General features: G+C 47.4%; 3 protein-coding genes across 14 annotated transcripts; 2 read left to right on the top strand and 1 right to left on the bottom strand.

The window, feature by feature from the left end:
• Position 1: 1 nt before the first annotated feature.
• LOC5667250 (uncharacterized) lies at positions 2-1,026 on the bottom strand. Its single transcript, XM_001688740.2, has 3 exons — positions 550-1,026; positions 331-453; positions 2-249 (listed from the first exon to the last, which is right to left on the bottom strand). The coding sequence occupies exons 1-3, from the start codon at positions 681-683 to the stop codon at positions 114-116; spliced, it is 393 nt and encodes a 130-aa protein (XP_001688792.2). The 5' UTR covers positions 684-1,026; the 3' UTR covers positions 2-113.
• Positions 1,027-1,082: 56 nt separating this feature from the next.
• LOC1276806 (uncharacterized) lies at positions 1,083-2,261 on the top strand. The gene is made up of 2 exons (XM_316198.5): positions 1,083-1,665; positions 1,743-2,261. Exons 1-2 carry the CDS (start codon positions 1,165-1,167, stop codon positions 2,193-2,195), a joined length of 954 nt encoding a protein of 317 aa, XP_316198.5. The 5' UTR covers positions 1,083-1,164; the 3' UTR covers positions 2,196-2,261.
• Positions 2,262-3,075: 814 nt separating this feature from the next.
• LOC3290113 (nucleosome-remodeling factor subunit NURF301) lies at positions 3,076-25,512 on the top strand. Of its 12 annotated transcripts, XM_061640883.1 has the most exons (17): positions 3,308-4,216; positions 4,865-5,476; positions 6,158-10,711; positions 10,801-11,190; positions 11,628-11,903; positions 11,995-12,236; positions 12,338-13,300; positions 13,379-13,805; positions 13,919-14,097; positions 20,617-21,067; positions 21,158-21,780; positions 22,244-22,656; positions 22,743-22,955; positions 23,034-23,201; positions 23,310-23,505; positions 23,598-23,682; positions 23,757-25,512. In XM_061640883.1, the coding sequence occupies exons 2-17, from the start codon at positions 5,143-5,145 to the stop codon at positions 24,056-24,058; spliced, it is 9,816 nt and encodes a 3,271-aa protein (XP_061496867.1). In that variant the 5' UTR covers positions 3,308-4,216; positions 4,865-5,142; the 3' UTR covers positions 24,059-25,512. The 12 variants fall into 12 exon arrangements, with proteins under 12 accessions (XP_061496861.1, XP_061496860.1, XP_061496862.1 ...); XM_061640877.1 differs by lacking the exon at positions 3,308-4,216 and adding an exon at positions 3,076-3,208 and having other exon boundaries at positions 12,338-13,805; XM_061640876.1 differs by lacking the exon at positions 3,308-4,216 and adding an exon at positions 3,161-3,294 and having other exon boundaries at positions 12,338-13,805.
• Positions 25,513-25,569: the final 57 nt, after the last annotated feature.

Here is a 25,569-nt window from a genome sequence, read left to right as displayed (position 1 = left end):
CTAGTTTTCTTTTAGCATTTACGGATTATAGTTTACTCATGAAAGCTCCAAATTAAACGCTCTCTATTACACTGTCCTAACAACAACGTGGCTAACAACGGCTCTTGCAACCTTTAGTGGACAGGACCTTTCATAATTTCATGCAGACGGCGTGTCTGTCGCTCCGGATGGCGGAAAAATGTATCCAACACAAACTCAATCTCCTTGCGCGTGTGCAACGGTGGCCAGAGCGTCGTGATGGCAAAATGGCTGGAAAGAAACGATTGTAAAGAGGGTGATATCAATGAAAGGTTCTCCCTTTTTGGTCCCCCTTTTTGGGGGGCTACATACCGATGGAACCGCATCGAATCGTAGGCCGAATTTTGCATCAGCTCCAGCATTTTCAGCTCGTAGTTGAACTGTTGCTCATACAGCACATTGTTTGCGTGATACCGTTGGCGACAAATGGCCGAGCTGAAAGCGAAACGGGGTTGTTCAATCTCAATCGATTCACACTACTCACAACAAACGCTTCATTTTAAGGTACGCTTAGGGTACGGCAATGCTTACTATGGAGGCTGCAGATTAGTGTAGCTGGGATGTAAACTTTCCTCCGAACGGTTCGGTTTGGGTTTCTTTTTATCGCCCGACTTGCGCTTCGATTCACGGCGCTTTTTGCGCTGCTGGGAGCTGGTCCGATCCATTCGGAACGATGAATTTGAATGTTTTGCAGTACAAAACAAATGGTTCTCTAGTTCCACACTACCATCATCGGTACGAAAGAAGTGCTGTTGCAGAATGCCAGCGCGCTGCTGCTTATTTTACGCCCTGTGCGTTACCCCTGGCGACGGATAGGAGGCGATGAAACAAAATCGATTTATTTAGTTAATGTAGGTCAGCGAACAGGTAGAAACTGAACAACGTGTGATGGTAGTGGGGGAGGCGGTTTGGGGTTCAAACTGTTTCTGATTGACGTGGGCAATTGCTTTCGTTTTCGCAGGGCTGCATTAGTTCTGCCATTACCGACAGGATCAAGTTGCAGCATACAATGCTTTCGATTTTAATTGCTGATCGATTTTATACACCAACAACAGATTGCGGGCAGCGTACCGAGGAGATGGCGGCTACAAGGCGAAATTCAAACAAATATTTTACAGTTGTATTGTAATATTTTTTCACAAAAATATGGGATTGAAATTGGTTTTGATGCTTCCATGCTTGGAGCGCACGTATGCTGCTTCTATTGATGGTCGATACTGGTTGATTATTTTTGGACCAAAGGATCACAGCAAACACTGCCCAAGACACACGACCGAGTGGTTGTCGACAACGTTATGTAGAGAGCGGTGTGGTAGTTTGTTGTGGGCAGTATTTTTTTTTTGTTTTACTCCTGTGCAACTCATCCTGACGATGTTCCGCAACGCTTTTCAGCATAGATTCGTGACAGTTTTCTCGAGCGCCGGAAGCAAACCATTGGCCATCTGGGATGTGCACACGAAAAACGGGCACTCGCGGCGGGTAACCGATGAAGATATCCGCTCCCTGGCCTTCGAACTGATCGGGGTGAATGTTGCGACCACGTACATGGTAGCACCGTGTGCACCATGTCCCTCGCTTTCGATAAAGCTCCCATTTCTGGTGATGTTGGTTAAAAATATGAAAAAGTTCTTTTGCTTCGAGGTTCAGGTGAGCTGGTGGCATTGTTTTTTTTTTGTTTCTAATGTTTTCAGACAAAATATGATCATTGTCCCTCTTTTGCCTAGATCCTGGATGATAGACAATCGCTACGTCGGCTACGCTTTTCCAACTATCAGAGTGGAACGCGCGTGGATAATTTCAGCTCCTGCATGCCCCTATCGTTGACCTGCAATTGGAACCATGTGCAGTTGAATTTGGCCGAGTTTATCAGGCGTGCGTACGGTACCAATTACGTCGAGACGGTTCGGCTGCAGATACATGCAAATGTGCGCATCAAGCGGATCTATTTCTGCGATCAGCTGTACACGAACGATGAGACACCGGCTGAGCTGCGACTTTTCCCACCGGTGCGCCCCAACCGGATGGTGCAGCTGAAGGCACAGCAGAAGCCGGCCGCAATCCCTCACGAACCGATCGAAACGGTACGGCCTCCGACCCCGGTGGATGCGGCGGACATTTCGAACATGTTGGAAAACGAACTGGCCCCTGCCCAGTGCGCTGTTGGAACGGACGGTTAAATTTGGTCGTTGATTGGTGGATGGAAGAAGTTTTTTTTAACGCTAGAATTATACAGTTTTGTACATGATGGTTATCGGGTTAAAATTATTCGTATGATTACAGATGGAGATTGATTGAAAATTCTTCAAAATTTGTAGAGTGTTACATCGATAAGGTAGGGAATAATTTCATGTATCTGAACTGCCTATCTTCATTCATTTAATTGTCGGCTCTTTTCAAACAAACACGTGGTTTTGTAAGCATGTCAGCCTTTGCCGCTATCACGTTGCTCGAGATGTTGGTTTCATTGCCCATGCAGCAAAAGTTCCTCACTATCTTCAACAATTGCATGTTGAAAAATCTGCAAAGAGATCTGCGTTGTTTTTGTCATTTTTTGGTCTACTAATTTCAGAAAGTGTAAAATTTTCTCTTGCCAGAAGTAGGACCCAATTAATTCCGACTAATTTTCTCTCTGTCGTTGAAAAGCGATCCCTACAGCAACCATGACCACTATGATGGGAGATAGACAAGAGGAGCTTTGTTTTTAAAATATATATTTTACTCCGATTTAATGGCAGCTCTAAAGTGGAATCCTTTCCGCATCACGCGCTATACAACTGTCCCTTAAAGCTCCTGAGAAAAAATAAATTTGAAAATTCGTACATTTTCCATGGCGTTGCTTTCCAATGCATAGCATTTTTTGCCAGAATTTAGCCGCTTTGAAGCGCGATTGCACGATTGCCGCTTTTCTCAAATGTCAAAATCGAGCCATGACTGTCAATTGGGATTGCAAATAATCGGCGGCTTGCAGAATTTCCGAACAGCATTTTTGTGCTATTGTACAAAAACAAAAGCACATTATAAAACACCATTTATCAAGAAAATAAATCTGATTACAAAACTGCACAAAATTTAACAAAAACTGCCATCAGCATTCATCCTGCGCGGAGCAAAAATTACGCGCCCATCAAACTGATGACAGCTGCTGTCAAACCCCATACACAGCCAAACTTTCAGCAAAATGTACAAGCAGGTATGGTAAAATGGTTCACAGTTTTGTGTTTTCTGCGTTTAGTTTAAGACCGTGAACGTAAATTATGGAAAGCAGAGAACTATAAAGTACGTAAGTAACAGTGCGACAATCGTGTTGGTTGCTCGGACGCGAATAAAGAGGTGAATTTTAGCGCGTTGACGATAGGAGTTGTGTTGTGCTGTCTGGAAGCAAGCGGAGAAAAGTTTGCTGATCTACGCCGGATTACACTGATGGAGTTAATTCTGGCACAAAAATAGTAAACATGCAATTGTCCCTGTGCGGGGCGGAATTCAATCGAAAAAAAAACATTAAAATCGTTCCAATCGAAAGGGAAAAAGACGCATCTTTATTATTGTGTGACGCTAGCGGAAAAGGGAAGGCAGCAGGTCGAGATGCAGACAGAAACATTGGATGCGTTGTGTGCGCGTTACCTAAAGATGGCGCTAGTGTGGCGACATCGGAATAGAAGCTGCGCTGTGATTGGCCGACTGGCAGGCTGGAGTGAAAATTGGTGAAAATGTGAAATTTCGTGAACAATTGTGCAGTTTGGAGTGAGCAGAGACCAAGAAAAATCACGCACGAGCCATTTACAATCGTTTGTGGCAGGTAAAATGCGGTGAGGATCGTTTGCGAGTAAAAATTAACCCACGGCTTCGGCGCTCGATGGTTGTCAAAATGGCGACCGAGCGCAGCGACCAATCAGCGTCGAGCTTCTATCGGTGCCGTACACGGTCGGAATTTTCCCTTAGAATCGGGGCCTTCGCGTCATGCTCTGCAGAAGTGCGTCTTCTGTGAGCAAAGTCGGATCGAAAAGCTAGCGTTTTAGCGGAGCGAGCCAGCAGCAAATCGAGCCTCCGTTTGGCTGGGAAAAAGGAAGAAAATTGCCACTATTTTGACATGTGTCAGGATGGGAATAAAGTGCAATAATAAGGTGACAACAATTTAGTGGCTTGGAAGGCAAATTAGCGTACCGCGTAGCCGGGGAAGATTAGTTATCGCGCGGGGAAGGTAGGTTTTTTCGCTCGCCATAGTTAATAATGCCCGTGTGGCAGAAAAGAGTGCGCTGTGTGTGCTTGCTGCTGCTGCCGCTGGTTACCCTGGCAGTGTTGGACTACTAGTGAGAGAGCGAAAAGTGAAGCGCTGCTGCTGCTGGTCGTTTGGAAAATTCGATGTGTCTCCCAGGTGTGTTGTGCCTTTGTAAACTGCAGTTTGCACTGGGCAGGTTTGGTGAAAATGCATTTACGATACGGCAACGGAAGTGGTGAGGAACATGGGGCGGAAATAACCCTCCTACCCGCTGCATGTCTCAGCAATGTTGCAGTGAGAGGAGGACGCTTGGGCAAGTTTCGATGGGCCGCGAATGAGATTAGAAAAGAACCAAACACGCAGGGTAATTCCGTTCGAAGTGAGAAAGGATTCGGTTATTTTAAAAGGTTTCAAATTGTGTACTGTAAAAAGCACATGTTGTCGCTAGGTAATAGAATAGGCTAGATAATGGTAACAGCGCGCGTCACAGAGCAAAATCTCTACCAAATAGCATTATCTTTATGTTCGACTTCTGTGCTACTTGCAGCTATGCTGCATACATTCCCTGGCTGCGGACATCAATGTTTATGTCTTATTTGTTATGTTTTGTTTTTTTTTTCTTTCTTGCAGGCCTTCGATGCGAGTGGTGTAAAACGAGAATAGAACCTAAAATCGATGTGCTTTGCGCTAAAATCGTTTTCTAATCGAGAAACACACGCTTCGTTCCGGAGACGTCAGGAGGAAATAATCGAAGCATATAATCGCTCGGCGTCAGCTATAGCCCGGCTATGAACACTTTACCGATGCAAAGTTAAGGGAAAAAGAAACCAAGAGAACAGCAGCAAGTTCGCCCGCGACATTTTGCATCGAAAACGCACGCACGAGAACCACACACACACACTCACACAATGACGGGACGTCAGTCCAATGGGCCGGGCGGCAGCGCGTCCGTCGGCAAGCGGAGAGGCCGGCCCCCAAAGACGGCCACCATGGAGCGGCCCAAGAAGTTCCAGTACCATCTAATGAAGAAGCCGAAATATTTGTGCAAGGACGGGCAGGATGGCAGCAGCAGCACGCCGTCGGCGTCCCGGGCCTCCTCGCCGCACGGAAGCGAAGAGAGCCGCCCCTCGACCTCCCGGAGAACGCCGGCCGCGAAGGGTACGAGAGGCCGAAAATCAACGCCGCGCGGCCGCCCGAGCGGTCGGGGACGCGGTGGACATAACAATTCGTCGGCAAGAAAAGGTAAGTGCGAGAGAAAATGGTTCTGGCTAGTTTTTTTTTTGTTGTTGCGTATGTCCAAAAACACACGCAGAATATGCTTCCTTTTCTTGCATCATCATAATCGCTCCAAAACACAACAGCAGCAGCGTACGCGAAACGGGTTTCCTTCTGTTTGTGCGCGGCGCGACGCCGTTGCGGCTGTGTGCGTGCGTGTGTTCGTTTTCCCTCCATTTTTTCGCTCCCACGGCTGAACCTTCTTTTTGACAGTTGTTGGTTGTGTAGAGGGACGCAAAGGCGCAGAACGAGAGGGGAAGAGAGAATGTAAGGGAAGGACGCGCAGTCCACCGTCTTGGATGGATGAGAATGGATGGCGGGGAAACTTTGTTTTGATGAAATTCCCTTTTAAGTTACTTTTCTTTCTGGACGCCACTTGTCATCTTTTGTCTTTTTTATTGTTGTTGTTATTGTTGTGTTATTGTTTTTGAAAAAAATAAGAAGAATGGAAAGAAAAAAAAAACATTTGATGTGGGATTTGTCTAAGAGTAAACATTTTTGATGGTCGTTTTGCTGTTTTATCACCCAAAATATTGGATTGCCAAAACGGTCTTTAGCCAAATTGTGTAATGTAACAGAGAGTAAAAAAGCAAGAGAAAGAAGAAGAAGCAGAAAACTGATGCAATTTATTAAACTCTTTTGCTGCAGCTTACTCGTACCATGATTCGGAATATCATTACGGTTCCGACTTTGGCGACGACAGCGACAAGAGCGACCTCGACGATGACTATCTGCGCTCGCCGAGCGACTCGGACGACAGCCTCGGGCACGAGTCGGATAGCGATTTCTCGATGATCAGCTCGACCGGCGGGGCCGGCATTAATGGAGCGCTCTATCTGAAGGATCCGAGCCCCGACCCGATCTGGCTGCAGGAGCGCGAAGTGCCCCCGCTCGAGCTGCCGGAATCGTCACAGGATCTGCTAGTGCCTACGGACATCGTGCTCAAGTGCACGTCCATCTACGAAATCATCCGACGCTTCCGGCACCAGGTCCGGCTGTCGCCGTTCCGCTTCGAGGACTTTTGTGCGGCGATCTGGAGCGAGGAGCAGAGCAGCTTGCTGACCGAGCTGCACATCATGCTGCTGAAGGGCATACTGCGCGAGGAGGACTCGCAGCAGACCCACTTCGGGCCGCTCGATCAGAAGGACAGCGTGAACATTGCGCTGTACCTGATCGACTTCATCACGTGGCCGGAGGTGCTGCGAAGCTACATCGAGAGCGACCCGAGCTTGGACCAGGCAGTGCTGCGCATTCTCTCCACCACCGAGTATCCGTACGTGCCGGCCGAGGATCGGCTGTACGTGCTGCAGTTTCTGACGGACCAGTTCCTGATAACGACCCAGGTGCGGGACGACGTGATGCAGGAGGCCATCCGGTACGACGACCACTGTCGCGTCTGCCATCGGGTGGGGGAGCTGCTGTGCTGTGAAACCTGTCCGGCCGTGTTCCATCTGGAGTGCGTCGAGCCGCCGCTGGTGGACGTGCCGAAAGGGGACTGGCAGTGCAATCTGTGCAAATCGCACAAAGTGTCCGGCGTCATTGACTGCATCTCGATGCAGGAAAAGCAGGGCCTGCTGTCGCGGCAGGAAATGCTCGGCTTCGATCGGCACGGGCGAAAGTATTGGTTCGTGGTGCGCCGCATCTTCGTGGAGAACGAGGACTCGTCCCAGGTGTGGTACTACAGCACGGTGAAGCAGTATGAGCTGCTGCTGTCCAAGTTGGATCCGGACGAGCTCGAGGCGGAGCTGTACCAGGAGCTGGATCAAAAGTATCGCGACGATATCGTGCGCCAGATGACGCTCACCGAAACGCTAACCAGCCAGCACAAGGGTTCGAAGAAGTCGTACTTCGAGGTTGACAATCAGCGCGTCAGCAAGTTGCTGGACCACCAGCAGGACAGCAACAGGGAAGGCGCCAATGCGGCGGACACGGAGGAAGGGTCGGAAAACAAAGAGGCTGAGGAGGGTGCGGGCGAGAAGGGCGCGACCGGAGAGAACGGTGCCGAACCGGGCAAAGAGCCGTCGGCATCGGATGAAGCCGCGGCAGCTGTGAAGGAAGAGGACGGCACGCAGCAGGTGAACGGCGGCGGAGGCAGCAAACATGTGACACGCTCGAAGACGGGATCGCTAACACCACGAACGTTCAATTTGGATGAATTGAAAAAGAAAAATCCAAAGGATGAAGCTGCTGGTGGTGGTACTGCCGGCAGCGTTTCCTCCACCACGACGGCACAGGATGGAATTGACCGTTTGACGAGACAGAAGGTAACGCAGCTGTCCAACGGTACGCTCTACTTCAAGCTCGGCATGGAGAATGGGCACAAAAACTACGTCAACCAGTACGCCGTCCATCCGATCGCGCTGAACAAGCCGCAGCGCAACGAGGAGCGCGACAAGAAGCGGCACCTTTCGCACAAATTTTCCCTCACGCCGGTGTCGGAGTTTAAATGGCTGGGCGGTGGGCTGTACGCCACCCAGCAGCAAATCATCACGACCATCCGGCAGACGCTGCTCGCGCTGGAGCAGGCGGTCGCCACACCGTTCATGCATCACAACTGGAACCGGCTGCGGAAGGTGTGGATCAATGCGATCGGCGTGTGCACCCGGCCGAACGAGTTTGCCCGGGCGATGTGCATGATCCAGGCGTGTCTGCGCGGGGTGGTGTTCGCTAGCGTCTGGCACGAGCAGCTGGGCCACACGAAGATGTATCGCATCACGCTGGCGGAGCGGGAGGAAAAGAAGAAGCTGGAAAAGCGTGAAAAGCGCGAACGTGACGACGAGGAGGAGCGCAACCGGACGGCCATTAATTTCGTAAAATATTCGCTCGGGCTGAAGCACCAGGTGTGGAAGCAGAAGGGCGAAGAGTATCGCATCCACGGGCAGTGGGACTGGATTTGGATGGGAAACGGGCGCCGAAAGAAGACCGTTCCCGGGCGAACGACGAACGAGGCGGCCCACGTGGTGCTGCCAGTGCTGCATCCGGAAACGCAGCAGCGAAAGGTGCAAAAGCTGGACTGGCGGTCGTACGAAGCGCTGCAGAAGTGTCGCGCGGTAAAGACGGAGCAGCAGCACCAGCCAGCGCTTGCTGCGGTCGATTATCTGACCGACATTGATTCGCTGAACGAAAAGCTGCTGCAAAAGCTGCATCAGATTGAAACGTTCGCTGTGCCGCAGCAGTACAGCACCGAGATTGATGTGTCGCGCGCACTGTCCACACCGCAGGGACGCATCCTGTATCCCAAGGTGGGGCGCAAATGTCCCCTGCTGGAGGGACTGCTGCAGCGGCGCATGAATCTGCGTGACGCGGAAGAGCAGCGCATCAAGCTGGCGAAGGAGCGGCAGGACGAGGGGCTGGGCGATGAACCGGCCGTCGTGTCGAAGGACGCACCGTCCGGCGGCAACACGACTGTCATAACGGTGCGTGTGCTACCACCCAGTGAGTGCATCGAAAAGCAGCTGCAGCGTATCATCAGCAGTCGGGGTGGACAAGTGGCCGGCGCTAACCTTAAGCCGCACGTGACCGCATATCAGCAGCATCTCCGCAATCGACAGTACCGAGAGAAGCTGCAATCGTTGGTCAACCAGACGCAGGAGCTGCGCGTGCAGTACCACTACGCCAATCGAAAGACGGCCCAGAACCGCTGCTACTCGATTGGATGCAGCATGGCTAACAGTCCTCCAACCATGGCTTGCTATTCGTCACTGTGTCGGCAGAAAGCAGCACTAAAGGCAAAGCTGTTTGCGCTGCTGAAGCAGATGCAGCTGTTGGAAATTCAGCACAACAGCACAATACAGTCGGCGACCGCTGCTGGCGGAGCGGCCGCAGCAGCAGCGGCGGCGGCGGCTCCTTCGAAATCCATCCTGGAGCAGAAGCTGACGGAAGCGAAGAAGGAAAGCTTTGAAAATTTGCTTACCAACTTTTCGGTCAATCTGTTCAAGTCGCTGAACGACGATTTGGAGCGATCGAAACGCACGCTGGTGGAGTACGACGCCGAGCTGCTGGACAAACTGACCGCCGAAGTTGCACCAAAGCTGGAAGCTTCCGCTGAGGAAGGTGTCACGGTAAAGGAAGAGCCTGATATGCTGGCGAACGCCTCCTCCTCAGCCGCCGTGCTGGATTGTGCCGATGTGGTAAAGGAGGAGGTCGTGTGCAGCACCGAGGACAATGCGATGGATAGTACGGCCGCGATGCTGGACGTAACTACAACGCCGACCGTTGAGGACGCGAAACCGATGGACGTGGACGAGGGTGACATTTCGGCCAGTGGCATTGCGCTGAACGAGAACTCAAACTCAAACTCGCTAGCGTCGGACGTATCGAACGGCGACGGCAGTCGCGTTACACGGGGCCGGGGCCGCTCGTCGCGGTTAGCGATGAAGGCCAGCGAAGAGGCGGCCATGGCAGCGGCTACGAGCGCGTCGAAAGACACGGGCTGCGCCAACGTTTCGCCAGTGAAGCCAAAGGAAGAGGAACTGCTGCCGGAGAAGAAGCTTGCGGTGCTGATTCCGGTTAGACCGAACCGTCGATTCGCACTGCCTTCGCGGAGCGTGAAAAAGGAAGAGGCGGAAGAGAAGGAAGAAGCACCGGACGGAAGCGTGCGCGTGTACTCCGTCAGCAGCACGAAGGGTCGAATTTATCTGAAGAAATCTCTTCCACCGGCGGTGAAACCGGCGACCGGTTCGGGCGCTGCCGGCGACGGTGGTGGCAAACCGAAAGCGGACACTCGCATTCCCGTCCTGGGAAACGGTAAGCCACGGTACCCGGTGGTCAATTACTTCCGCACGAAGAAGGCAGGCGTATCGTCGATAATGGTGTTGCCGCGCGGTGAGCTTTTCAAGCTGGCCAAACACGGCGGCCGTCTGCCGGTGTCCGGTTTTCATCATCTGGCCAAAACGAACACCTCCGTTTGGCCCTACCCGTGCTCTCGGCCACTGTTTAAAACGTGCTGGCTGTACCGCAGCGTCAACCTTACGTCGCTGTCCGCGGTTGGCTTGCAGTTGCGCATCCTTTGGACCTGCCTGCGGTGGGACGATATGGCCATGAAGCCGCTGACGGCGGATGGCAAGCATCAGGTGACTACGGAGTCGGAAATCATGTCCCTGGAGCTGCTACGCCACCGGCATGTGGGAATGTTCAACGAGCGATTGCAGTATCTGCGCCGAAAGGTCGTCATTCCGCTGGAGTTGCCCAAAACGGTGCGAGGTAAGTTTATTCCGTTTGTAGTTCTTTTCCGTTCAAACCGACCATTCACTAATCATGTGTTAATGTGTTTTGTGCGTACAAAAATTTAGCGGAGGTACAATCGATCCGCTCGGGGCTGCGTAAGCGTAAGCGTGCCGAATCGCCCCAGCAAACCGAACCGCAGGTGTCGGAAGAATGGATCGACGAAGACAAGCTGGAGCTGTGGGAGATAAAGCTGTACGGCGAAAAGCAGGAGAAGCTTGCTGCCGCCTCCGCACAGCCGGTGACGCGGAACAGTACCGGCAAGCTGCCAGTGAACAACCGAATGGCGGCGGATTCCTCCTCCAGCGCGTCTCCCGGCGGTGGTGCCCAGTCGAACAAATCGTCCGCCTCCGGCGGCAACAAAGCATCGCGCGACGAAATTAACGAAAAGATGGAACAACAGTTGCGGCTTCAGCGGGCAGCGCATAATCAAAAGCGAGCGATGGAATTGAAGCAAGGTTTGTTTGGCCCTTTTTTTTTTGGCGTTTGATTGTTAAGGCCGGGGTACATTGATCGTACTCGCAAGCGTAATTTCGATTTTCACTAGCGCATCTGGCGGCGGCTGACCGAAGCATTTTGCCAAACAATTTGGAGCCGCTTCAGAAAATACGTTATTTTTCCATTTTTTTTACTTAAAACGGAGGAGAAAAGTTTTTTAAAACGTAGATACACATGTTTTGCACGTATTGCATCCATTTTTGCAATGAAAAACGATGGAAAAACTACTTAATTTTGAGATCCGGCATGACCATTCCCTCGATGACCAAAAATAGCTTCCACCAGCCGCCGCCAGATGCGCTAGTGAAAATCGAAATTACACCTGCGAGTACGGTCAATGTAGCCCGGCCTTTAAGGCCACTTTACCAACGAGATTTTGCTGTTATGTTCTTTACAGAAGGTAGCACCACTCCCAAACCGGCCGGAGTTATTCAACGCAAGATTTTGGTAAAGAATGCGGACGGTACTACAAAGATCATTCAGCAGAATGTGGCGGCTCCGTCCTCTAGTGGTCAGCAGCAAACTGCTACGACACCGAAACCGGATGGTCCACAGAAGGTTCAAATCATTCGTGGCCCTGATGGTAAGGTAAGCGTCCGTGGGCTGAATCCGGGCCAACAGCTGATACAAACTCCGGACGGCAAGCTGCACGTGCTAAGCAGCAATCCAAATTGTGAGTACATTTTGTTTTTACGCACGCTACATACTGGCAGTTCTGGGAGAAAATGATGTTAATTTACTTCTCGGCGTTTCACTTTGCGCAGCACCCAAGCAAATGATAACCAAGATAGCACAGAAGATCGTAAAGGTTGGCCCAACAGGGACGCCCAGCACTTCGGCGGCCACATCAACTGTTACCAGCGGGGATGCCAGCAATCCATCGACGCCGACGCAACACATACTGAACAAGGGAGTGCTGGTGCGTAATGCTACATCGACTCCCACGGCCGCTGCAACTCCGCAGCAGCCAGTCAAACAGGTGGTCCAACGTCAGCTTTTGCAAAAGGTATGTGTTAAGAGCAAACAGTACGATTACGTGATGAACAGTCGCAATATTTGAAAGTACGAGTGATTTATTTAATTTTCTTACCGTTCTGTAACTTCAAGGTACAAACATCAAACGCGACAACAACCGTGCAGAACGCACAGCAGATCGTATCGCCGGCAACGCAGAAAATAGTGATCAACAACCAGAGCACACTGCAGAAGGTTATTACCAGCGGCGGCCATCAGCAGCTGTTGGCCACCTCTACGCCGGTACAAAAAGTGGTAACATCGAACCTGCAGCAACTGCTACAGGGTACGCAGCATCAGGGCGGCCAGAAGGTGATCGTTGAACCGACGGCAGCAGCAGCGGCTGCAGCTGCAGCCGCAGCCAACACGAGCACGGCGCAGCCAACGCTACAAACCCAGAAGGTGCTGCTTGCAACAACGCCCGGCCAGCCGACGGTCACCAAACAGATACTGATACAGAACGCGGGCAGCGCTGGCGGAACGCCGCAACAGATCATCATCAACCATGGCGGCCAGAAGATGGTGCAGCAAATAGTGGCCTCGCCTGGGCAGCAGATCATGATCGGCGGGCAGCGAATCATCCTGAACAGTGGGCAGAAAATCGTGAGTAACACCCCATTACAGATCCAAACACAGCCGGCCGTTGTGTCGATGGCCGGTGGAGGCCAGCTGACGACAACCGGAACGGTGCAACAGATTCAAAAGGTGCAGCAGATCGTGACCGCTGCGCAGCCGACTATTGCGACAGCAACGCTACAGCAGCAGCAACTACAGCAACAGCAACAGCAGCAGCAGCAGCAACAACAGCAGCAGCAACAGCAGCAACAGCAGCAGCAGCAGCAGCAGCAGCAGCAGCAGCAACAGCAAATACAGATTCAGATCCAGCAACCTGCCAGTATGCAAACGATTGCCGCGGCGTCTCAGCAACCGCAGCAGACGGTGGTTATCAACCAGGCGCAAAGCCTTGCCCAGCAGCTTTCTAGTGGTAAACTACAGCTAGCTACTGTGGGCGGGCAGCAGGTATTGTTGCGGCCGATTAGCAATAATCAAGCACAGGTAGTTGCACATCTGAAGACACTTCCAAATGGTACTGCACAAATTATTCCCGTTGGTAATCTAACCGATCCTGCCCAGGCCCAGCAGCAGCAGTTGCAGCAGCAATTACAGCAACAGCAACAGCAGCAGCAACAACAGCAGCAACAGCAGCAACAACAATTGATTCAGCAACATCAAATTCTTCAGCCTGCTGTACAACAAGTAATGCAAACAACTTCGGACATTAATAGCGTCGTTCTTCAGCAACAACAGCAGCAGCAACAACAGCAGCAACAACAGCAGCAGCAGCAGCAACAACAACAGCAACAACAGCAAATTAGCAACTCTGTGGAACAATCGCTATTGCAAGGACAGCCGCCAGGAACGGTCATCAAATGTGTTACGGCACAGGTTGTGCATACAGGCCAAGGGCCGCGGATTGTCTTGCAGGGATTGCAAGGCAGTGATTTTACGCCCCAGCAAACGGCACTGGTTCAACAGCAGGTCAAGCAGCAGCTGCTTCGAGGTAAGTGTGTGGAGTGCTGAAGCATATGGAAAAAGCGTATTATTGTTAAAAGTGATGTATTAATATTTTTCTCTTTTCCCTCTCTCGCTATTTCTCCCACTTCCGCTATTCAGTTCAAGAATCAAACGGTCGTCAAGGTGGTATGATTGGTCCAACGAAAATCTATCTCGCTATCCAGCCAGCACAGAACACGATGGCGACGGCCGGTACAGTTACCAGCCAGCCTCCGCCACTGACGCCCGTGCAGATAAAGCATGACGGAACAGGGACGCCGATACAGATACACCATCAAGTAAGTCGCTTTTAGGCTTCAAAAGCCCCACTTCCCACCCATTTCATGCTCTCTCGCCCGCCCTACTACCCTTTACGTCACACTGAATTGTTCTTACCTAATATTCGGGGTTAACATTTGCTAAACCAAAAAAGAAGAGACCGACGGCGCGGTACACACAATGAGTTCAATCACACGGACATCATCAAGATGCTGCTGCTCGGCTGGAGAAGCAAGTATGTTTGGTGTTTGCAGATGGCATCTTAATGGGCGCCAATCATGCCTAGATAGGCTAGAGGTTTTCCATGTGTATTTGTTAGTTCTACGTTATACTATTTTGACAAACCTTACTGGTATTAATAACTGTTCCCCCTGCCTGCCAACCCATGATGAACTCCCTTTTTTGCTCTGATTAAGTAATGAGACGATAGGACGAGAGCCGCGCGGCATTAAAACAGAGGGGGCGTGTGTTTGTTTTCTATGATTTGTATGTGCAAGTTAACATTATTAGCAGAACGTCCAATGGTGACATGCGTGCAGCAAGTGCTAGGGCATTTTTTATGATTGTAAACTACTTGTTTTTTTAGATTGGTTTTTGTTTGTATTAATAAAATAGGACCTTTGACACGACGACCGGACGACGTTTTTAGGATTGGCGAATAATTTAGTTCTGGAAATGGACATTACTGTGTTTCTTCAATGCATAGGGAACATTCATTCCACGACCGCGTGGTGTTGCAATATAATATCAATAAGCTCTTCGCCCTTCTTTCATTTCCACTAACAAGCATGGGTGGCCCTTTTATTCAATATTGTTGTGGCGTTTGCGTAACAATCGAGCGAGCAACGATGATAACATTTCCAGTGAAGATATTGGCTTTAATGCATGCTTACATGGTGGTTGATGATGATGTTGTGCATTGATTGATTTACCAGTAGTTTCGACAAAGACGACCAGTGCGGGGTTAGGTAATGTAGGCAAGGAATTTGTGTATTTTAATGGACAAAAAATGCAAGACTCGTGAAATAAGAATAACCAAACGACTACAACTCGTACCCTCGTAAGTAGGTTTTTTCTCATAGAAAAACTAACTAACTATTTTAGCACATTGTCAAACGATAATACTGTCACTGCGGCTTTACGAGATTTTTCAAGCTGTTTTTGGACATCACAATCGGGCAGAAAACAGAACGATTACCATACAGGAGCTTAGGTTTACTCTGGAACGTTACTGTAGGGTACGTTTCCATGTTGTGTGTGTGGCTATAAGCACATTAGCATAGCACGATAAGAGATCGAACCTACTTTTGGACTATAATCTACCTTGCCTTTTTATAATGGGCTGGCTTTCCGTGACTTTTTAGTAGTACTTGTTTTAGATTTAGTCTGTACGACTGTTATGAACGTCGAAGGGGGAGGTACAAGCCTTCCACACTTCTAATTTTTATTGTTAGTTTGATTGTGTATCGGCACAATTTCGGTTGTTGCAATGACTGTTTTATTTGCAAGACATTATTTTCGAACAAATTCCTGAATGTTTGCGTGGTTAGTAGTAGGTGGTACCCCATACACACATAAATACTTCATTAAATACTTCTTCAGTGTGGAAGAACAGTGTAAACATGACAACACCCATTTGTGTGGTGGTATATAGATACCTAAAACACTCAATTTCCTAATTACATAATGCTTAGAGTATTAGACAGAGAGCAAATAACGCGCGAGACGACGGTGCGTTAAACAGTGTTGCGATAGTAAGCAGGAATTAAATTCGACGTATGGACGGCCGAGTCAACGTCGAACGGAGTTCGATTCCCATTCGCAATACAGCCCGCAACAGGGACTGAGTCTCCAGTTCCAAGTGGTAATCAATTAAATCAACCCACTGCTGCTCTTCACTGGATCGAACACAGCTAAGCATTGCATAGTGTCTTGTCGGTTGGTAATGCACTTATCGGTTGTATTGTTGTTACGATCATTTGCACAATTCCTTTAATAACACACTGTGCATTCCTCACTGCGTATGTTCTATTCCATCTGTAATGCATTATGTTGTGGCTTCGAACTGAAGATGCAACGGGGGGGATGTTCCAGTGCAGTGGCTTTTCTGTGATGCATTATTGCAACGACCAAAGCAATGCTCTGTTTTAGTTTCCTCCCTATAGAAACGTATAAGCACCGCATCGAACCAAGAGAACAATTTATGAGATTAAAGCGTTGTATGTACAAGATAGATATGTACCTTTTCCAACCATGAAGCACATCAACGAAGAGAAATTAAAAGTATTTAACAACCTTCAGTTTAAACACATTCCTTCAGACAGAAGTCTTTGGTATTTTGCAACTGTATTCCTTATAACATATAACGTGTTTTTTGTTCTGTTTTGCAAAATATTATCACTTCAGAGCCAGAAGTAGTATATATGGGTATTATTTATATACCATCAACATTATAAAGATACTAACACAGAACACAACTACACTACCATAAGGAATGTCTTGCCTTTGTTTTAACGTTATACTAATTACGTGTCGGGCTTCGAGACCTATTATAATCAGTTTTGAATGGTTTATACTTTAGTTGTACGTACCGATTCGGTATTATCTTGCAAACGTCTCTCAGTGTAAAAGGCAAATGCAACTGTATTTTGCTTGCCCCTCGTGCTCTGCTCTCTTTCTCTCTCTCACACACACTCTCTTCAGTTATATATGAATATGTATTAACCTATGTAACCCCGAAGCTCAACATATTTTGTTGAAACTGTTCTGAAACAGAACCTCCTAAAGATATGCGCCCATTTAATATAACACAATTTAAAAACAAAACAAAAACAAAAGTTGTACATTGAGTCAAAGATAAACAAAGTAAGCTAAATCAATTTAAGCAAACTGTACTGTAAATATTTCCCTTAACAATAAGAGTAAAGCGGGCGCTAATGGGTTTCTTTACGATATTTCTCATACTACATAACCGGAGCGCGTGTTTTGTAACGAATGAGCAAGAATGATGAGAGAGGAATTATTTGTAAGTTATCTGTAATACACAAAATACGCTCAGTAGCAGTGTGTGGTAGTGAAACGCGCGCGAATCCATTATAGCAGAACGGCCAGTTGACTTCTCGGCGCAAGGTGGTAATGAAGGGTGAATGTAGAATTTTTACACACGTGTGTTTTGAAAATCCGTGCTGTGTAAAAAGTTAGTAAGACATATAAACAAAACAAAAAGAACAACATCAACAAAATCCGGTACAGTTTAACAAAACATAAATGATTTATGATTTTGCCTATTGTAAGAAGAAAAAGAAAGCAGTCGAGAGAAAACATAATTAAACCGAATTGATTACATATATTCTAGAGGAGAACTAATCAATTGTCGAGAAAATATTAAAAAAAAAAATACAAAAACACAATGGTAATCAATAAAGAACAAAGAACGCTAATAAAAGTATATCTGATGAGCAAGATTAATAGAAAACAAACAAAAAAAATCTCGAAATCTACTCTCAACTATGTTCCCGGTGTGTGCGTGTGTGTATGTGTGCGCGTATGTATGTGGGTGTGTCGTTCATGATCTACATGATGGATTTAGTATATTTGTTTCTATTGTTTATTCCTCTTCCTTACCTCTATGTTGCACCAATTTTATCTATTGCTAAATTAGTTTGTGCTTCGTAGTAGAACCTTGGCAACATCTAAATCTTATATGTATTTTTACTTTAGTTGTACCAATCTTTTGAAAACCGTATTTTCACGCCGCACACCGGTCTCCGAGCCAATACTAATAACAAAAAACCCACTACCCCAGCGATTTTGTTGGTTGTACAATCGTAAAAGAACGCAAGGTAGCTAACAAGTACAACATGTTTTACCAAGAAAACTACACCCCTACCTTTAATCTCTCTACTATCATTAAGCGGAAAAGAGGGGAAGTCGCGAAGTATGCGAAGAAAGGAAGCCACAAGCTGCAACCGAAGCAGGAATAATGTACGCAATTCTCCTTTATCCTTGTCTTTAGTGCGTTGGTTAGAATCGGTTATAAGCATATTATACATACGTTAGGGCGACGGGAATGTGTGAGGTGCGTTGTGCGTGTGTGTATGTGTGTGCGTTGTGTCACGAAAGAGAGGAGTAGTCGCGTGGTTAGGTGTCTTAATTGATAGAAGTCATGGCGGCAGCAGAGTCAAAGCGCCGCCGTTCGCCGGCTGGCTGGTACACGTGTTGACCAAAGACCAAAAAAAAAAAACCAGGGAAAACGAATGAATGAATAACAGCGGGTGAAATAGAGATAAAACACAATGGCAATAGACAATGTTGTTGGCGGGCAGGGTTTGCTTTCTCTCTCTCGTCTCTCAGATCTTTCTACTACTGGCACACCGTTCCTGATTGTATCTTATTTCTCCACCACCCCCCCCCCCCCCCTTATTTTTTACCGCAAGGCTATTATTAAAGGCCCGCAGTGTGTAATGCTAAAAAGTAAAATGCAGCTAAAGTTATTATTCACTTCCTTTGGTACCTGGTAACAAAGCAGAAAAGCGAAGAAATAAGAACGAATTTGAACAAAAATTAAGTGGCCATAATATACACCTATATATCCACACCACAGTTTGCTACTAACTTAAACCACATTTCCTACGATTTGTTTTTTTGCAGTGTGTGTGTTTTTAAATTGACTTTTCTTCTAAACCCCCATGGTGTTTTACATTTTGTTTTTATGTTGGTGGCATTTGATATGGCTAATATTTTAATATTGCTTTTGTTTGTTTTGTTGTTACTTTCTGATTTTATTATTATTTGTTTTCTTTCCTATTATAAGATTTACTTGTTTTTTTTATTGTTTTTATTTAACATCTCACAAAAGAGTTTAAACATTTTTATTAAAGCATTAAATTTTTAATTAAAGAGTCATTTCTCTTTTTTTTAACACCTTTCGCCCTTCCCAGCCCAATTCTTCCCACCGCTACTCCCCCTCTCCCCGTTTTGCTCCTTCTTCTTCCTATGTGTGCGCGTCCGTGTGCTCGCTTTTTGATCGCAAATGAGAATCAGTACAAAGACCGGCAATAATAATAATATCAATAATAATAATAATGGCAACAGAAAGCGAATCTAACGATCCGAGGAAGAACAACCTCTGCATTTCCATCGATCTCCGACCCACCACCACCCCACCCACCCTCTCAATTGCTATCAGTTTAATTTGTCACGCGAAATCAAAATATTAAAAAAAAAAAAGGATAAAGGAATGTTTCGAGATTACAAACTGCTGCTCTGTTGTAGGTTTAGAATTCACCCACTATTGAGTTATAGAGAACGGCAACCGCAAATAATATAGGGCATTCTCGCTTCGAACAAACATTGAACGAATCTAAATGATCAGGATCACAAGCACATATTATTCATAGGGACAGTAGTAGTAGGTGTGTTGAAAGGAGAGGTTGTATGTCGATGTGATGTACTCATCATCGACTCTGGAAGGTTCAATGGTTTTCCTTTTCCAAAACGTTCCATTTTTTATGTTTTAGTAGAGACCTTTTTAGTTCTTTTCATTTGTACCACTGATTTTTAATTTGGTTGTTTTTTTCTCTCTTATGCATAAATTTGTAGCTCTGCACCTAATTTATTTTTATTTTCCGTCCAATGGCATTTCTACGCACCTTTCTAGCCAAAAACGGGTGTTAAGATGGGAGAAGCTAAGAGGCGTTAGATCAATCACAATGCAATAATAGTGGAATGAAGTTAAAGCATTAGCTTGAAACTCACGTGTAGCGTCGTAGATTTGTGAAGTGTATGTGATTTAATACATTTGGGACCATTCAGGGGATAGAAAGAAGCAGCTAGCGGGCAAGAATCGCCAGAAGCAATGCGTTTTAGTAAGGAAGGAAGGACTTAACTAATCATTTCCAATTGGCAAAGCTGTGGCTACCTTTCCATATTTTGTACACCTTTCAATTTCCGCACTTTGTCCTTTTAGCTGGATGCATATCTTCACCACAAACGAATTCCCTCTTGTGCAAGAAACTGCGCAAACTGAGCATGAGAATAACGTGAAGTATCATTACAGTAAAATGCACCAACTACTCTATCTTCCTATTGCTCTGTCTGGTTCATTCACGTAAATTGATCATTATTGCTGCATTCGGCATTTTGCTGATGTCCCCCTCCCCCTCCCCTCTTCAATAGTAAATATCCTTCAACAAAGTTTTGGTCGGAGATCGGTGGAGTGTGCTGTGGTGGTGGTGGTGGTGACGACACCGGGGTAGGATGATTGTGTGTGTGAACAAATGAAAGAAAAGTTGTGCTCCTCGTTATCAAAAGTATCGCTCTGTTGGATGCTGCTGGCTGGCTGATGCCGCCGCCGTTGAAAGAATTAGGTTTGTAGATGATTCGATCATTTGCGATGAAATAAGCGAAAACATGGGTGGTTCAACCTTGCCGAACTGAGGAACGGTGTTACTAATGCGGTCACAATTCGTTACCATCACCGCGTGTGGTCGTACGATTGCGTTTTGTTTTGTTTCTTTCTGGCTATCCTTTTCCAATAGGATAATGCGACGGAGGAAGGTGCTGAACTGGGCATGCAAGAAGCTGGCACTCTCCCCAACACTGCAACGACGATACCTGCTGCTGTTCCGATGATTCAAGGAACAAACAACCCTAGCTCGGCCATCGATGATGGAAAGCCCCGGATCCTGTCGAACATCATCATAAATGGGGCCAACAATGCATCCGTGATAAACCCGCTGGTGAAGAAAGAGCTGATTCAAAAGGTCAGCAATAATCTGAACAAACAGCAGCAGCAGCAGCAGCAGCAAAAGATGCAGCAACAGAATGTGGTGCCGGCAGCAGAACCGGAAGCAACCGTTGTGGCAACATCGGTCGTTGCTCCGCCGCAACAGGATGCAGCGGACGAGGCAAAGGAAAAGGAAGGAGACCTAGAGGAGAGCAACGAGGGAAAGGAATCGTTCGTAGTGACGTCGGATTACATTCAGCAGTGTAAGTTGTTCTTGTGTCCTTCCTACTGTGCCATCTGTATCGATTTGCAGCATAATGAGACAAATCTTGTGTGTTGTCCACCTTTTGTAGTGATCAATAATGCCCGCAAGCAGGGCAATAATCCGCCGGAGATCGAGGAAAAACTGCTGAACCTGCAGCGCTACCACGAGAAGAACACCAAGACGGAAGATCGGTCCGATCGTACGATTGCGCTGCAGCACAACTACAGCAACATGACCGGCAATCGGAGCGAATCGCACAGCAACAGCAGCCGCACGCGCAAACGTCCGACGCCGCGGGCCGAGGACGATGATGACGAGTGGCAGCTGGATACGCCGAAGCGTTCCCGTCCCTCGAAGAGCACCTCGTCCGCTGCCGGCGGTGGTGTAAGTACGCACCTCAGCCCGGGAGGCAGCAGCCGGGAGAGAAAGCTATCCAACAACGAGACTCACGGCAGCGCCGCCGCCAGTTCGCCGAACAAACGGCGAGCAGGAGCTTCAAGCCATCAAACGCAGCACCAGTCACCAACAGCAACGATGATCGTGACATCTTCTGCTGAAGGTAAATCGGACTCTCCCTCGACCGGACGCAATAGAAATGCGGAAAAGCGGAAGCAGCAGTCGTCTGCTGGCGCGAATTGTGATTCTTCGGGCACGGCTGTTTCACCCCAGCAGCACCAACAGAACCCTCACCAGCGGCAGAGCAAATTACAGGTATGTTGTTCTCGTTTTAGCGCGTCTGGTTTGATGATGCAAACGAGTGTCCTTTTTCCAAGCAAGGAAGAGGACTTGGCACGTTTTGCATCGTGTGAACATTCTTCCCACATAGAAGCTATTTTTGCTCCCACGTTCTTCCCCTTCTTTTGTCGCCGTTGTCCTGCTGTTTTTTTTTCTTTCTCCCTCGCCTTGTTTTTAGCTATTATTTACTCTGTAAGTTGCTGCGGTGTGTTGCAGCAAATGTTTATTTCTTTCCTCATTTCTGATTCCACACCATTTCCCATACACCGTGGAACCAGTTGCAGTTTGTCTTTTAAGCTTTATATCTTTATTTCACTATTTATTTATTATTATTACGATTACTAATTTGCCTGTGTCCCAGTCTTAGCATACGCAACACAAAAAAAAAATACCGAAAATAAAATCCTTATTTCTGTGTGTGATTGTTCTTTTGCGCTAGGCACAATTGAATCGTCACAAGGAACAGTTAAAGAAAGATATTCTCAAGAAACGATCTCATCTCGAAAAGGAATTGCAGGTACAGATACAAAAGGAACTCTCCGTCGAGCTGCAGTCGGCTTCCGGCACCACGAACATCCGGGCGGCATCAGCAGCAGCAACCGGTGGTGGTGGTGGTGGTGGTGGTGGTAGAGTGATGGTGACCACAGCAGGCACTACTGCGGCAGCTTCCTTCCAGCAGCAGGAGCAGCAGCATCAACAGCTTCAGTCGCCCTTAATGGCCGAGTCGAGCCTGACCAATGCGGACGAACACGAGGAGAGCGAAAAGCTGGTGCCGCCCGGTCGTGGAAGCTCGAAGCAAACGACGGATAAGAGTTCCTCCACAGCGTCTGCAACCACCACATCCAGAAGAAGGTAAGAGTACCTGCTGCTGTTGCTGCTTGTGAAAGCATTTGCCGCAAACAAATGTGGGCTTAATCGTTTCCTTCCAATTTGCACAGAACAATCGTTAGTGGTGCTAATGCCGCAACGAAAGAACCGACCGGAGCGGCGGCCTCCGCTAAACGGGGCCAGAAACATGCTACCCCAGCGGCAAAGTCCGGAAACGCTCGATCGTCGGGTGGCCGTGGTGCGGGACAGTCAAAGCGGGGTGCGAAAAAGAATAACAAAGCCCAAACGCATTGCATCTGCCAGACGCCGTACGATGATTCGAAGTAAGTTGGGGAGCTTCTAGGGGAATGTGGGAATTGTTGTATTAACATGTTTTGCAATTCTTTCGATCCGCTTGGCAGGTTCTACGTTGGGTGCGATCTGTGCAACAACTGGTTCCACGGCGACTGTGTCGGCATCAGCGAGGCAGAGTCGAAGAAGATCACTGAATACATCTGCAGTGAGTGTAAGCATGCCCGGGAAACGCAGGAACTGTACTGTCTCTGCCGCCAGCCTTATGACGAATCTCAGTAAGTAGAGTACCTTCTCCTACCCGCCAGAAGAAGCTTGTGATCGTCCAGCTAAGTTGTGCAATTTCCGAATTATTTTAACCGCCGTTGGATCTTTTTTTTTTAAAGGTTTTACATTTGCTGTGATAAGTGCCAGGATTGGTTCCACGGCCGTTGCGTCGGCATTCTGCAGTGCGAGGCGAACAATATCGATGAGTATAGCTGCCCGAACTGCCACATGAACAATGCGATCAATTTCGCCAACATGAAGACGCTCAGTGCAAAGGAGTTTGAAAATCTGAAGAAACTTATCAAACAGATACAGGTAAGAAAACATTTCCCGTTGGCTTCACACCCTTTTTGAAGGGTTTGATGATGTGTTAATCCTTGTGTTTCCTTTGTTCCTTTTTTTTGCAGCAACACAAAAGCGCCTGGCCATTTATGGAACCGGTCGATCCGAACGAGGCACCGGATTACTATCGTGTGATAAAGGAACCTATGGGTAAGTTGTTGTGTTTTACGTGATCTTGAAGCATTTTTTTTTTCTATTCTATTAAACCGTTTTCCCCCTAACAGACCTGCAAAAGATTGAAGGTAAAATCGATAACAAAGTGTATCAAACGCTGTCCGAGTTTATCGGCGACATGACGAAGATATTCGACAACTGCCGGTACTACAACCCGAAGGAGTCGCCGTTCTTCCGGTGCGCGGAAAGCCTGGAATCGTTCTTCGTGCAGAAGATCAAACACTTCCGCGAGCATCTCATCGATCGAAACGATGATGCGGCGGACGTAGTGGCGGCGGCGGTGGCCGGCGGTAGTTCACTTTCACCCGTTGCCAGCCCACCGGAGGCATCTGCCGTGACCGCGATTGCGTAGTCTAGCAGCAACTCCATTCTGTACAACTATCTGCAGAATGGTTAGCTTATTCATGCGAAGTGAGCGAGAGAGAGATGAAGAAAGAGGTTGCCAATTTTAACAGGTAGATTTTAGTTACTTTTTACCTTTTAACCCCGGAATATTGTGGCGCTACACAGCAGTGTAGTGCAAACGCCGGCTTTTTTGGGGGTAACACACAAATCCCGGACCAACGGGAAGAAAAGAGAGAGAGAGAAAGTCAGCTTTTTTGCACGTAAATTTGTGCAATCTAATTACGGTAGCGTGTGGCTTGGCAAACGGTGTAGTAGTAGTGTATTTATTTGCAAACGTTAGGCGCATAAGTATGCGGTACGGAGGGCATGGGCCGGTCCCATACTGTATAGAGTAGTAGGCCGGTGCGCCTCAAATAGATTCAGCGTGTGTGATCTCTGACTGGACCGTGCCGCCCCGTCCCATGCGCATGTACAACACTGTGAGAGTTTGATCGTGGATCGATTGGAGAAGGAACTTTGCTTTGATTGACGCCACAGTAGGCGGAGAAGATACGTAAAGAAAGAATGTGACACACATACACATTCGCTCTTGCAATAGTCAGTGAAAGAGAAGCTATCGTTTAGTTTTCCGATATTCATTAGTGTTTTTCCACCGAATGTAACTACATGAGAGGCAAATTTGTGCCAAGCGTATTGTAAATAGAGTGTGCAAAATCAACGAAGAGAAGCTAATAAGAAAGAGAGCACAGATATATATTGTATGATAGGAACAGGAGTTTTATGAAGAGAGTATATTTTAATGTTTTTTTTTACTCTAGCTTTTGAACTCTTGCAGCACAATGGTAGCAATAACACGATTGTTCTATTTGAAATAGATGATTTAACTATTTAGTCATACACACACACACACACACACACACACAATCACAGGTAGTAGCCACTTAGCTATATTTACATTATTATTATTATTACTACTACTACTGCTCACCTAATTAGAGATATGTTACAACGAGCGAGAATATTCCAGCACAGGGAAAACGGTTAGTTTACGGTGCGAAACCCTTTTTTCCGTGGTAGGATCGAGGATGATGAAGTAGCAGCAACGCCTTTTTTTTTAAATCCCGAATGCAGAATTTGCCGTGCCCAAAACCAACAATAATACGCGCACAAAACATGCAAAACGCGTTTTCTCGGTAGAGTTGCGGTAGAGCAAGGCATATGTGTGTACATACATATGTATAGTATTACATCTTACTAACTAAATCAGATTAATATGCGATAATGTAATGATTTTATTGCTTTAGAAAGGATAAATATATATTACAGCTAAGATTTACAAATTGCGCTACACTCCGTCGGTTTTTTGTGTACAGAGGGTAGAAGGTATCCCCCTTCTACCGCTGTATTGAAAATTCAATAAAAGTCCAAATCGGGACATCGTTTTACGAAACACAATGTAAAGGAAGGGATTAGGTTATTAAACCAACACCGTACAACTGGAACTGGAAAGAAAGTGGC

Source organism: Anopheles gambiae, chromosome 2 (assembly GCF_943734735.2).
Source record: "Anopheles gambiae chromosome 2, idAnoGambNW_F1_1, whole genome shotgun sequence".
Taxonomy (NCBI): Eukaryota; Metazoa; Arthropoda; class Insecta; order Diptera; family Culicidae; genus Anopheles; species Anopheles gambiae.
Note: the sequence above shows the minus strand (reverse complement) of the source record. Positions and strands in the feature narration are given on the sequence as shown.